The sequence below is a fragment of the Thalia democratica genome, chromosome 2 (genome assembly GCF_965202585.1).
Source record: "Thalia democratica chromosome 2, ktThaDemo2.hap1.1, whole genome shotgun sequence".
Classification (NCBI taxonomy): domain Eukaryota; kingdom Metazoa; phylum Chordata; class Thaliacea; order Salpida; family Salpidae; genus Thalia; species Thalia democratica.
In genome coordinates, this window is record NC_139166.1 from 30,172,342 (window position 1) to 30,184,933 (window position 12,592).

At 25.7% G+C, this 12,592-nt stretch overlaps 1 protein-coding gene across 1 annotated transcript; it reads right to left on the reverse strand.

Moving 5' to 3' along the window:
• Positions 1-1,503: 1,503 nt before the first annotated feature.
• Positions 1,504-10,913, reverse strand: LOC145829783 (p21-activated protein kinase-interacting protein 1-like). Its single transcript, XM_082937652.1, has 6 exons — positions 10,688-10,913; positions 9,352-9,478; positions 5,592-5,748; positions 4,683-4,902; positions 3,626-3,800; positions 1,504-1,994 (listed from the first exon to the last, which is right to left on the reverse strand). Exons 1-6 carry the CDS (start codon positions 10,907-10,909, stop codon positions 1,900-1,902), a joined length of 996 nt encoding a protein of 331 aa, XP_082793778.1. The 5' UTR covers positions 10,910-10,913; the 3' UTR covers positions 1,504-1,899.
• Positions 10,914-12,592: the final 1,679 nt, after the last annotated feature.

Genomic DNA, 12,592 nt, shown 5'->3' on the forward strand with positions numbered 1-12,592 from the left:
TCAAAACACAACAATTTGTTTGTTCTAAAAGAATGTTTTTTACATAAGATGGTAGTGTAATGATACAGATAAAATAAAATTTGTTTTTTTTTGAGTTCGGTTTTATTAAGTCGGTGCTAGAGCACATAGTTAAAGTGGGTCAACTTTTGTTTTTTTTAGTTATCGCAGCATATCTAGAAAAACACATTAAAACTTAAAAAATAAATTTATTAATCTAAATTCATTCTATAACAAAGATATTTTTGTTAAAAATTTTGAATTAAAAAAAAAGCTTATTTCAATCTTTCAAAAATATGGTACGAGAACCAGAAGCCACAAAAGAGTCAATAAATGATTCTTAGTTCTTGCACCATATGTTTAAAAAATTTTATTTTTTAGTATTTAACAAAAATATCTTTATCACAGAGTGAATTTACACTTTCATAATAAGTTTTTTTTTCTTAATAATAAGACTCTAATTAAAGACCAAAATTGAACTAGCCAAAAATGGCGATCTTTATCTCAAAAAATATTTAGGTCATGTAAAAACAAATTCAATCATCAATAAATTTAATTCACTGAAGAATACAAAGCCAAAATGTCCCAGGTTTTCTATGGGGTCTTGAACCAACCCAATAAGTGGTGTACGACTCGATAACCGAAAGGTTCCTTTGTAAGCCAGGTCGTTAGACCAAACTTTTTAAGCTTTTTTTTATTGTTCAATGATATATATATATAAACCCGAACTCAAAAAAATATAATTTGTATCATTAAGCTATTAAACTCTTTAAAATAAGATTATAAGAACAAAATGACTACAGTTTCCACTTATTTTCGAATGATTGCCGTGTAATTAATTATGTTAGTGTAGATCAGGATTTCCAAATTTTTTTTCAAAAAGCCTGTTTTTAAGAAATTAAAAAAGCTATATCCCTCTCCAACAAAACTTCTTAAAAACTACCGTTGAAACCGCCTAAGACATTTTTTTTCTTTTCATCATTAACTCCAGAATATCTAGTGTAAGTTTCAAACTATGATCTCTTGGCCTCCTAAATTTCTGTAATGGTTCCTAGGGGGGTCACTTAGCCCAGTTTGGGAATCCCTGGTGAAGATTAGAAGCATATGTTTATCTTTTCTTAGTTTACTTAATTAAAGAACAGTGTTTACTAAAATAACTATTTACTAGAAAGGCTTAACTGTTTTTAACTTGTTTTAGTGTAAATAAAAAAGATTAAATATTATCTTGTGAAAACACACTCACAGTACACTAAGCTTTTTTCAATTAAATATTATTAAGAAAAATTACATCCTAAAAAACGGTAACCCTTTTTATAACCCTTTATATATATACATATTCAAGATGCCATAGTAATCTCTCTAGTCAAAATTCAAAAAACTTATAAATTTGTTTTTTAGTTACTTTTTCAATAATAAAAATAGTTTAAAAAAACATTTTCAAGTTTCAGCTAAAGTATAACAATTCTCCTTATCAAAATTAATTTAAGTTCATAGACATTGTATATTTCGAATTTATTGAAAATCAAATTTAACTTCACAATTATATAAAACAACTTAAGTCAAAATTAAACATATACTGAAATGCAGATAGACAATTTGTGTTTAGACAAACAAAAACTACGGATACCTACAAAAATCTCTTAGGTTCTTTTTAATATTCCAATAACCTACACAAAAATATAACTAATAAAAGAAGTGTTAATTAGTTAAAACGATATTCTTAAAAACGATGTGAGAAAATATATCGATTCAATATATTAAAATATGACCTAAAAATGTTATATAAAAACACTTCAACAAAAAGTGCAAGATAATTGTGACTAATAAATTCATAAAAGAATTGAACTATAGTTTATATCGAACTATTTTAACTAGTATTGCCTAAAAATTTTATATACTTCTTTATTCTTCTTGTTTCGCAGTCCATGATGTTAAGCAAGTTATTCTAACTGGTGTACTATTGTTATACAGCAATTTGTCTTCAAATAGACATTTTGCTGGAAAAACAGTAAGTACTTTAATAAATAGTATTTAAAAAAAACAAAAAAAAACAGTTACTAGTTTAAAAGCGAAAATAATTTAGCTTTAGCTACATATATATATATTTTAGAAATTCACATAACAACTTTGATTTGAAGTTTAGTATAACAAATTAAACTAATCAGATAAAACTATTTAGATAAAGATTAATTAAAATATTCCACTTAACAATGAAAGTATCTTTTTTTTTAAATTTTAGATATTAACTTTAATGAATTCAAAATGTTTATATCACTAAAAACAGAGGGTTTGTGCGCGAATTTTTTTTCATTTAGCCTGACTGAGACCAATTTAGCCTGACATTTTTTCAAAGTAAGTAAAATCCCCTTTATAAGTTCATTTCAGGTATTGGGGGCCTTGATTAGTACTATTGTAGTCTCCGACTTCAACCAGCTTTATCTCAAAAATACTTTGAGCTTTAAAATCTGTAAAAAGCAACTCTTAGCTTAGTTACAACTCAATAAAATTATGAAAAAGGTGATTGACCCCCTATGCCCTTAACATAACTAATTCAGTGATAAATTTTAAAATAAGTGTTATATCTAATCTATTACTAGTGTAAAAATTTAATATATATTACTAAACACAATTGTTCAATTTAATTAAGCACTAATTGAAAACATTATAACCAGAAGATTTATAATATAACGATGTGCATTGTCGCGTTTTGTTAAAATTTAAAATGAAACTCTTACACGAGTATTATTATATATTACAGTATTTTGACTTATACTTAAAATTGATACATAAATATAAATCCTAAACTCTAAATAAATACAGTGTTTGTTGATGTAATATCAGATTTTAAAAGCTTACACTTAAATAAAATAAAATAAATTAATATTTTGTTCTTGTAAAGAAAAATGAATTGTACCTAAAATTTGTACTCCCACAAAATTTAGTACTTATATCTTAAAGCGAAGTTTTGTTGTTGTGATTATCTCTAAAAACTTAAAACAAACAGTAAAATATATCAATAAGCTGTAAAGAGTTTTAATCTAAAAAGTATTTGGTATAAAGCCTTTAATTTAGAAATTAAAACATTTCAATTAATCAAGCTCTGAAAAACATAGCTGATGTAAACAAATTTAAACAAACAGCTAAGTTGTTGAACTACACTGCAATGTTTAAATTGTATTTTTTTTATGAATTTTCATAACTATGACGTATATAATCTACTCAAAACAAAATAATGAAGATTCTTAAATTTTTTTTAGAGATTCAACAAAAGCTTTTATTTTTACAAATACTGACTGATTTTGTCTTAAATAACTAAATCTTTATTTAGAAATAAATTCACATCCCAATTTGATCTTAAAAAGATTTCTCAAATTTTTTAATCAAAAATTTTTAAGCATTTGAGCTCAGCAAAAACTGAGATTCTTAAATTTATAAATAAAAAACTGATTTAGCCTGACGTTTAACTTTTTTCAAAAAAACTGATTTAGCCTGACTTAGCCTGATTTGGCCTAACGCGCACAAACCCTGAGTATAATTTAAGCGAAAAAAATTTCACTTACTACAACTTAAAACTTATTATTTTTAATAAAAAACTTTTAAGGCATCATAGTTTCTATAAAAACTTTACCTGTGTTTGAACCTTCAGATTTTTCAACCAAACTGCTGCTTGAAACATGCCATACCTTAAGAAAGCTGTCAGTTGACCCAGTGCATATAAACAAGTCCGACTGCTCATACTGAGGTACTTTCGAGAACTGTTGGCATGGTAACAAGTGCAAACCCTTCACCCTTCCTTCGTGTGCCTTTTTTAAATGTTTTATTTTAAGTTATTACAATATATTATTATAATACATTATTAATAACCAATTTAACTGCAACAGCTACATGCTTATCAGCTTTTGTTGATTTGCTAAAATATTAAAAGTTTTTTTAGTTATTTTCAATAAACTTTAACATCTTCTAAAACCTAATAATAGCCATAAAAATTGTATACCAAGTTGATTTTGCTTTATACAATATTAGTTTGTGAGATTTTGTTGATTCAGATTTTAAAATAATACAATGTTTTGCCTTAAGGTCTTAAGCAATAGCTTAAATCTGAAAAAAGTTTATAAAACTATTTAATGGAAAGCAATATTAATTTGTAATTTAAGTTTACTTAAATTTTTCAGATTTAAATCATAATTTATATACTCAACAAACGCAAAACTTTATTATAATAATATCTGAATAGATTATATCTTAAAAAGTTCTCTATGTGTCTACATAAACTGAGAACTATAATTGTTCGATTTGAACTAAAGTTATAGAAAAAAAAACTTTAATTTATAATAAAAACATAAAACTGGAAATGAATTATAGTAAAAAACAATTATTAACAATTTTGAGAAATTTACTACAAGTTCTAAATTCTTCACGACCAGTAAGTTTAATACGAGATTAATCTTAAATACAATTCACAAAACAAACCTATAAGTATTGTAACTTAGTCCTGTTAAGCTAAGCTAGGTCAAGTAGTAAAAGTTCTTAAGCTGAAAAATAATTACTAAAACATTTTTGAACTGACAGCCATCAAAATTAGTCAGCTATTAAATGATTGGAGACTATTTTTGTTTATAAATCTCGGGAACAAGAAGTTAAAAAATGTTGTTTGAAGTTTACTTATTTTGTCGAAAACCAGTTACCTTAAACTTAGATAGAGTTTTGCCTTGAATGTCAAAGAACGTGAGGTAACCGTCATTGTCGCCACTGATGATAACATCGGCATCACCGCACTTGACAAACTCAAGACACTGAATCTGTTTGGAGAAGTTCAACTCACAGACGCATTCTGTCGTCTTCACATCCAACACCTGCGCTTTCTTGTTCGAAGAAATTATGTAGTGGCTTCCTGTAGGCGACCACCTGATAAAATTATTTGTTATAAAGTCTTTGCTATATAAATATCTATTTCAATTACTTTACTTAACTTATAATTTGAAACATTACTCAAATACTTGAAGTTTTTAACTCAGTATATCTATACTTATCAACATAACGTAAGTTAAAGAAGCTAATTACAAAACAACTAATGTAAAAATTGTCAAATATAAACAAACATGCATTATACAGATTTATAATATAAAACAACAGTCAAATATTTTCTCACTAACGTTTACACGTTTCTGGCAGCTACTAATAATTCATACGTGTTTATTGTATTACTAATATTGCATATTAAGCACCTTAAACATGTTTTATCTACATAAATTAAAAATTAAAAAAATAATAATTTAAGTGCTATGAATATATGCCTATAAAAGAAGTTAACTATCTTAGTACCTATCAATTAAGAAAACATATTCATATAAATATATAATATAATTAAAGATACTGTTTTATAATTTAACTAAAAATGCGACAAATAAATTTAATTTTTATCGAAATAAACATTAAAACTTAATGCTTTTATAAAGAAATTGATAAGCGCATAACTATGTAGTTTATTTTTTTGGTGATCAAAGTTTGTTAGATAATATAACTTATAATAATTTGATTGTTAAACATCTAAAAAAAATTCCGACTCTATTCAAGGTAACAACGAAAATTCTCACCTGACAATGCTCGGTTTAAGCTGTTTGAAATTTTTCACAAAGCACTTTCTGCCGGCAATCATGTCCCAGGTAAACACGAATCCAGTTTGTGGGTTGACAGTCAGACACACTTTGGACGACGGGTGAAGCGCCAACGATGATATATTGCCTCCTTGACCTGCAATTCCACGTTTTTAATAAAACATGCATACATACAGTGACCAAAATGTCAACATTGCTTAGCTAATTTTATTAGTATTTATAGAAGTTTTCACCTAACGTTTTATTAATGATAATAGAAAATAAGTAGTAATGATAATAGTTTTATTTTAAGTTTTTCAAAACTAATAAACGATACCATTCGTAAAATATGAAATAAGGTGTTCAATCTATGTTTAACTCGAAGTCAGTAAACAGACGACAGAAAACATGGGCGACGCAGAACAACATCACAGGAGTTCTGAGTTGTTTAAATTACCTCGAACTTTATTGGATTTCATGTTTGAATATGACTTAAGCAATAATATATACTGCTGCGCTTCCCCCTAAGACGTAATCACGCGTCGCCGCTGACATGAACTATAAAGGCGTTTGTTGGTAACATTATTGTAGTTAACAATTTCAACAATCTAAATTTTATAAAAAATACTATGTGTGTACGATGATTAATTCAATAAATCTCCATTCTCATGGTTGCCACTCATCAAGCTGAGAAAAATTTCCTGACTTTTCCTGACTTTTTCCTGACTTTTTACCAAAATTTTCCTGACTTTTCTAAATCAGTTTTACTTACATATGTGTTCACTTAGTTTAATAAAATACTACCCAAACTATTTAATATTAAATCCTTAAATTAAAAATCAAATAAAAAAGAATATACTTAAGTAACTGTAAAAAAAAGACATAAAAAAGTAAACTATATATTTTATGTAGTATTTTATTAAACTAAGTGAACAATTTATATAAGTAAAACTGATTTAGAAAACTGATTTGAAAACTGATTTAGAAAATACTGATTTAGAATTTACTGATTTAGAAAAGTTGATTTTACTTTGACATAAAAAGTCTATACACATGTTTCATTAGAGGAAACAATAAACATGGTAGCAAACGATGTATACTCAAAAGAAAATCTTTCAGTATTCACAAAATCAAAAATAACAAAAAAGTTATTCAAGAACATACTGAAAACTTGCTTACAGAGCATCTTCTATTTTAATAATCAAGTATTCAAAGAAATAGATGGACTATCTATAGGATCGCCATTGGCCCCCTTTTGGCCAATTGATTCGTTAACAAATTAGAAACAGGTCTTTTAAATGAAATTCAACCTAAAATGTACACGATATATGTGGACGACAATTTTACTATCTTCTCAAATGAGGAAATGGCAAATGAATTCAATCAAAAATTAAGTACTCTACATCAAGATCTTGTTTTCACAATGGAAACAAGTACATCAAATAAACTTCCTTTTTTTGACATAAGTGTTAAGCTGGAAGAGAACAGATTTACTACCTAAATTTACAAGAAACCATCAAACACAGATGTTCTATTAAATTTTCACTCTTGTACCCCGCAATCATGGAAGAAAAAGTTGATTAGACAATTGTTCATCAGAAACAAAAGATTAGTGTTAGAAGAACTACAGAACCTAGTACAAATAGAATAAAGAATCTTCTTTTGAGAAACGGTTATCCGATTAATTTCATAAACAATAAAATAGAAAAACTTCAAAGATTAGAAGATAAGTCACAAATTCCTAAACAACAGTATTTAACAGTTCCTTATATAAAAAAGGTTTCAGAAAAATTTAGCAGAAATATAACAAAAAATTTGGAAACAATTGGAATTAATATCAAAGTAGCTTTCAGAACATCTAAAGTTGGAAACTATTTTTCATTGAAGAAAAGATCACAACATACTCTACAGAAATTGCATCGTTTATAAGTTTCAATGTCCAGGTGATCTGGATACCCAATATATTGGAGAAACGGAGCGACAACTGTTCGTCAGAATTAAAGAACATACAAAACCTACAAATAAAGCAGTTTTTTCACATATAGAACAATGTAGAATCTGTCAGAATCATAATGATATTTTTAATTGTTTTGAGGTATTTAAATTTTGTAAAAATAGAAATGTTTTACTTGCAGTAAAGGCTATTATGATTAAAAACATTGAATCTAAACTTAATTTAATCACCAACTAGGTCCTGATAAGAGATCTAGAATTACACTTAACAATTTTAAATAGTCCATTTTTGTTCTAATTATCTATTTTAGTTTTTATAATTAGTCTGATTAGTTTTATATTGATTGCTTCTTTAGTTTACTCGTATTTTGTTTGATTAATTAATTTTTGTGAGTATTTTATTTTGTTTTGACAAGGAAATTAATTAAATTTTGAAAGCATTGCTCAATAAGCCGTTTAAATTAAAAAAAAATTGTTATTAGCAATTAATTGGCAGATAAAATCATGTAAACACCTTTCGTTATAAACTATATATCTGTTGTATAAAATATTTCCTCTTATCATTTATTATAAAATTTGTAACAAATAAATATACTTATATTTACTTTAAAAACTTAAGTTACTCTACAAAAAATACACATAATAAGTAAATTTAATCTTATACCTCTCTTATAACTTAATTTATAAATTTAAATAACTTTGAAAAAATATAAAGAGGTAAAGTATACACATTAACTTGTTACATAAAATACTAAACTAACTGCTTAGTTATAAAGAACTCAATTATTTAAACAAAAAACACTTTGATTCTAAAATTATGATTGATAAACTTTTGTGTATATATCACTGTTTCACTATGGAAATGTCCTTGCTACAGATCATCAATACTAAAAAGCTTACAAAATCTGCTTGTTCAAGTAGGGTACTTGTTCAATAAGTTAATAGAAAATTTTTGCAGTTCTATAAAGGATATTTTACTAATTTATACCAGGTGAAGGCATTGGAAATAAAAATATATATTTTTGTAAATTTATAGGAAAATTTTGTAATTTTTTTCTGACTTTAAAGGACTTTTAATTAATTTTTACCATTTGAAGGCTTTTGAAAACAAGGAATTTTGTAAACTTAAACTGACTTTTTTTTTATTTTATCAAATTTCCTGACTTTTCCTGACTTTTTTTAAAAACCCCCCATTTTTTCCTGACTTTTGTCATTTTTTAAAATTTTTCCTGACTTTTCCTGATTTCCTGACTTTTCCTGACCGAGTGGCAACCCTGCATTCTAAATGTTTGATAATAAAAATAGTAACATTAAAATAAAAAAGTACAAACAAATGGTATAACTTTATGAGCAGGTTTTTTATAAATATACTTTATACAGGGTTACCATTGGTTTTTGAGAAATTTCTTTCAGGTTTTTTTTAAGTACACGTATTTGGGTCTAATTTTAGTTTAAAGTTAAGTTTAAGGTTAAAAACTGTGTTAAGTAGCAATACAACATTGAAAAGATACTGTAAAACTACTTTAAATATATTTTTTAATAAAAAAAAAATTATGATGACAAATATTTTTTACCCATATGATAGAATTTTCGTGTAAAATCAAAATTTTACTACTTAAAATGTAAAAATTATTTAAAATTCCAGGCTTTTAGTGATTTTTGTTCAAAATTTCAGTTTTTTTTTCAATTTTTCTTAAATTTAAGGTTTTTTAGCCTAAAATGACAAACTCCAGCTTTTTCCAGGTTTTGTGGCAACCCTGTTTATACTAAACTAAAAATATCATATTAAATATAAACAAAAACAAACTTGGAAACGTGTAAAAGAGATCTCCCATCTTTTTGGTTTCGAAAACTCTCAAACAGCCATCATCACCGGCACACACCAGGTGGTTGTTGTTTGCTATCTTCACACAATTAACACTTCCCTCACCCTCCTATGCAACATAAAAAATTATTTCAACAAAATTCAACTTGCGCAATTGTCAGGTGTTAGGTGTTTACTAATATAAATTAATTAACCCACAATAATAAATTTCAGTAGAATTAGCGTTTAGAAAAATAAAATAAAATATTTAAAGTAAAAAACTAGTTTGAATTTTAAGCTTGATAGTCAACAATACACATGCAGGGTTGCCACTCTTTAAGGCAAAAAAACTGTCCTGAGTCATCAAGAGTATTTTCAAACCTTTAAAAGGTTTTTTTTAACTGTTCAAAATTAATAAATATCAAGATTTCCAACAAATTGGTAGTAAAAAAACAAAATATTGAAATTAAATTAACAAAATCTCATTCAGAATCTAGAAAAAATACGTCCAGAGGTTATTAAAAAACTAAAACTAGGCTGAATTTTTCATAAAAAAAAACAAAACTATCCTGGGTCCGTTTCAGTTTACTAATTAAAAATATCCTGAGTTATTTGTAGTACCCTGAGTGTGTGGCAACCCTGCACAAGTACTTATTGACAAAAAAATATGATTGGAAGAAAACCCAGTTTTATTTCTAACATTTTATCATGAACATAGTAATACATTAGTAACTCAGTAATTAAAGAACTTATAAAAATAATCATTTTTAGTAATTTATTTCGAATGGTTTTATACATTTTAAATTAAAAAATTTTTTAACCTAGTAAAATTAATTTAGATTCATTAAGTAATTTAAATTTTCTTTTTAGTAGCCATATAAATTTAATCCACTTATAAACTAAATAAATTTTACTATTAAAACTTTTTGTAAGTCAACAACTAAGTCTTTTTTAGTAATTAAGGCACAAAAAAAAATTATTGCTGGAAAGCTGCTGAGTGTAAAATTTAATTTGGACTAATAATAAGAAAAACTTTTATTTATTTTATTTACTTTACAGTCTAAGTTTATTAACTAGTTTTATACTTAAAAAAGAAAGTGTTCTGATCTAGCTTTATCGAATGAATTATTGAGTTTTAAAAGGATAGATGTTATTCAAATAAATATTTGATAGTAAAAAATATATTATAGAAAATAAAAATATCAACTAATACAAAACGTTTACTATATAATAGTAGTAATTTATCAAATAGTGTCAATATAATCAGAATAGTTGTTAATTTTTGTGAATAAAATAGAGACTGTTAAAAATAATTTCAACTACTCCGATTAAAACAAACCTGATAAGTTGCTGTAATAACATTGTTTTTGAGATCAAACAAGCCAATAGTGGAGTTTTTAGCCGCAGAAGCTACGTACTTCTCGCCACTGGAAAGGTCTGTTATCGCAGACTCATGATACGTTGATCTGAAATTAAGTTTGTGGCTTAACTGGCCTTCTTCGTCTATTTTGACTTCATAAAAGGAGACGCCGTGTTCTGCTGATCCAACTATGATGTTCATTATTACTAATTTCTAAATTTATAACAGGTCAGTTTTGCACGGACTTCACAATAAACAGAGGTAGAGTTTTAATTTTTGTTTCAAAAAAGCGTAAAACCTTTGTAGGTAACCAAAACTTTAGATTTACAAGATTTTACGACAAAATTTTGTTTTAACATAAATTATATCAATCAATATCTTAACTCAAAGACAACGTATCTTTTAATTAAAAACATCAAAAAACTGTTTATTATTATTTTTTTAATTAAAAGTTTTAGTTACGTTAAAAGAACAACTTTCTGCTACAACTGAATGTTTAGTTAATTATTTCAAAATATAAAGTATTTTCAATATCATACTAAATTACATGTAAGTATGATAATAACAAAATAATATTTTATTTTTTTCTTTTATAGTTATTCCTAATTTTTTGATAAATCGTCTATAGTCATTCAGGTAATAATCATTAATAATAAAAGATGATACAAGTATAAAGAAATACAGGTACACAAGAAAAAAGGCAAGGCAAATCCATGATTAATTTCACAATGTAATTATATAATCTTCAACAATAGAAAAAACGCGTATTTATAAAATTTTTATCAGGAAAACTCTTTATATAAATTATCAATACTAAAGTAGTTTCTTATAAAAAGAACAGGTCTTGTATGTATATAAATATAAACTTTTCAACAAAAGCGTATAAAAAATTTGAAAACACTTAATTTTCACAATAGACTTAAATTTACTTATTTACAGTTTTCATGAAATCATACTTTAGTTATTAAAAAACCTTCAAGAACTAAAATATTAAGAACTCATTTAAGTAAGTTAAGTCGTTGATATTTCTTCAGGGTTTCCACTAGTTTTTTTCAAAATTTTTTCCAGGTTTTATAATATTCTTCCAGGTTTTTAAAACTACACATTTTTGGGTCTATTTTTAGTTTAAGGTTAAGTTTAAGGTAAGAAACTGTGTTTAATAGTATAAAAACATTGAAAAGATACTGTAAAGCTACTTTAAGTCTGTTTGTTTATAATAAAATTTTTTGATGATGACAAATCTTTTTAATTATGTGATAGATTTATTGAGTCAAATTAAATTTTTACCACTGAATGTGAAAATTATTAAAATTCCAGGTTTTTCCATGTTTAATTTCGCTTTAATTGTCAAATTCCAGGTTTTTCCAAGTTTCCAGGTAAAGTGGCAACCCTGTTTCTTGTTTTAAAGTAAAAATAAATAACAACAGGACTTATTGAGGCATATGGAAAAATTTCACGTAAAACTTTTATTTTTCAAAGGTAAGTGAAATGTGATTTGCAACAATAAAGCCTCATAGAATATAAAAACCTGTGCAAAATATACTTGAAACCTGAAAAAGAACAGATGCAATAAAGAAAATAAATGGAATGCACTTGATTCTAATTTCTTAATTTGAAAATAGCTAAAAACTATAGTAAACAAAAACATTAATTAAACATTTTTGAAAATAAGAACCTGGGTATAATATTTATTATTTGAACCAAAGTATACTTTTTATAACTAAAATAATATATAACAAAGACACAAGATCCCTATTTTCTTAAGAATAATTACTCACTATATTGTTATGAAAATTCAGATTTTTTATTTATAAAATATGTTTACTTAATTTAAATTAACAATCTTATGTTAAATATGTTAATTTTGTTTTGAAAAGTGTTAAG

Bases quoted from the DNA above. Each gene is read 5' to 3' on its own strand.
- LOC145829783 (XM_082937652.1), bottom strand. From the start codon at position 10,909: ATGAACATCATAGTTGGATCAGCAGAACACGGCGTCTCCTTTTATGAA. The intron at 4,903-5,591 runs GTGAGAATTTTC...TAATTTTATCAG, and splicing joins CTTAAACCGAGCATTGTCAG to GTGGTCGCCTACAGGAAGCC. The intron at 1,995-3,625 runs GTAAAGTTTTTA...CTGTTTTTCCAG, and splicing joins ATCTGAAGGTTCAAACACAG to CAAAATGTCTATTTGAAGAC.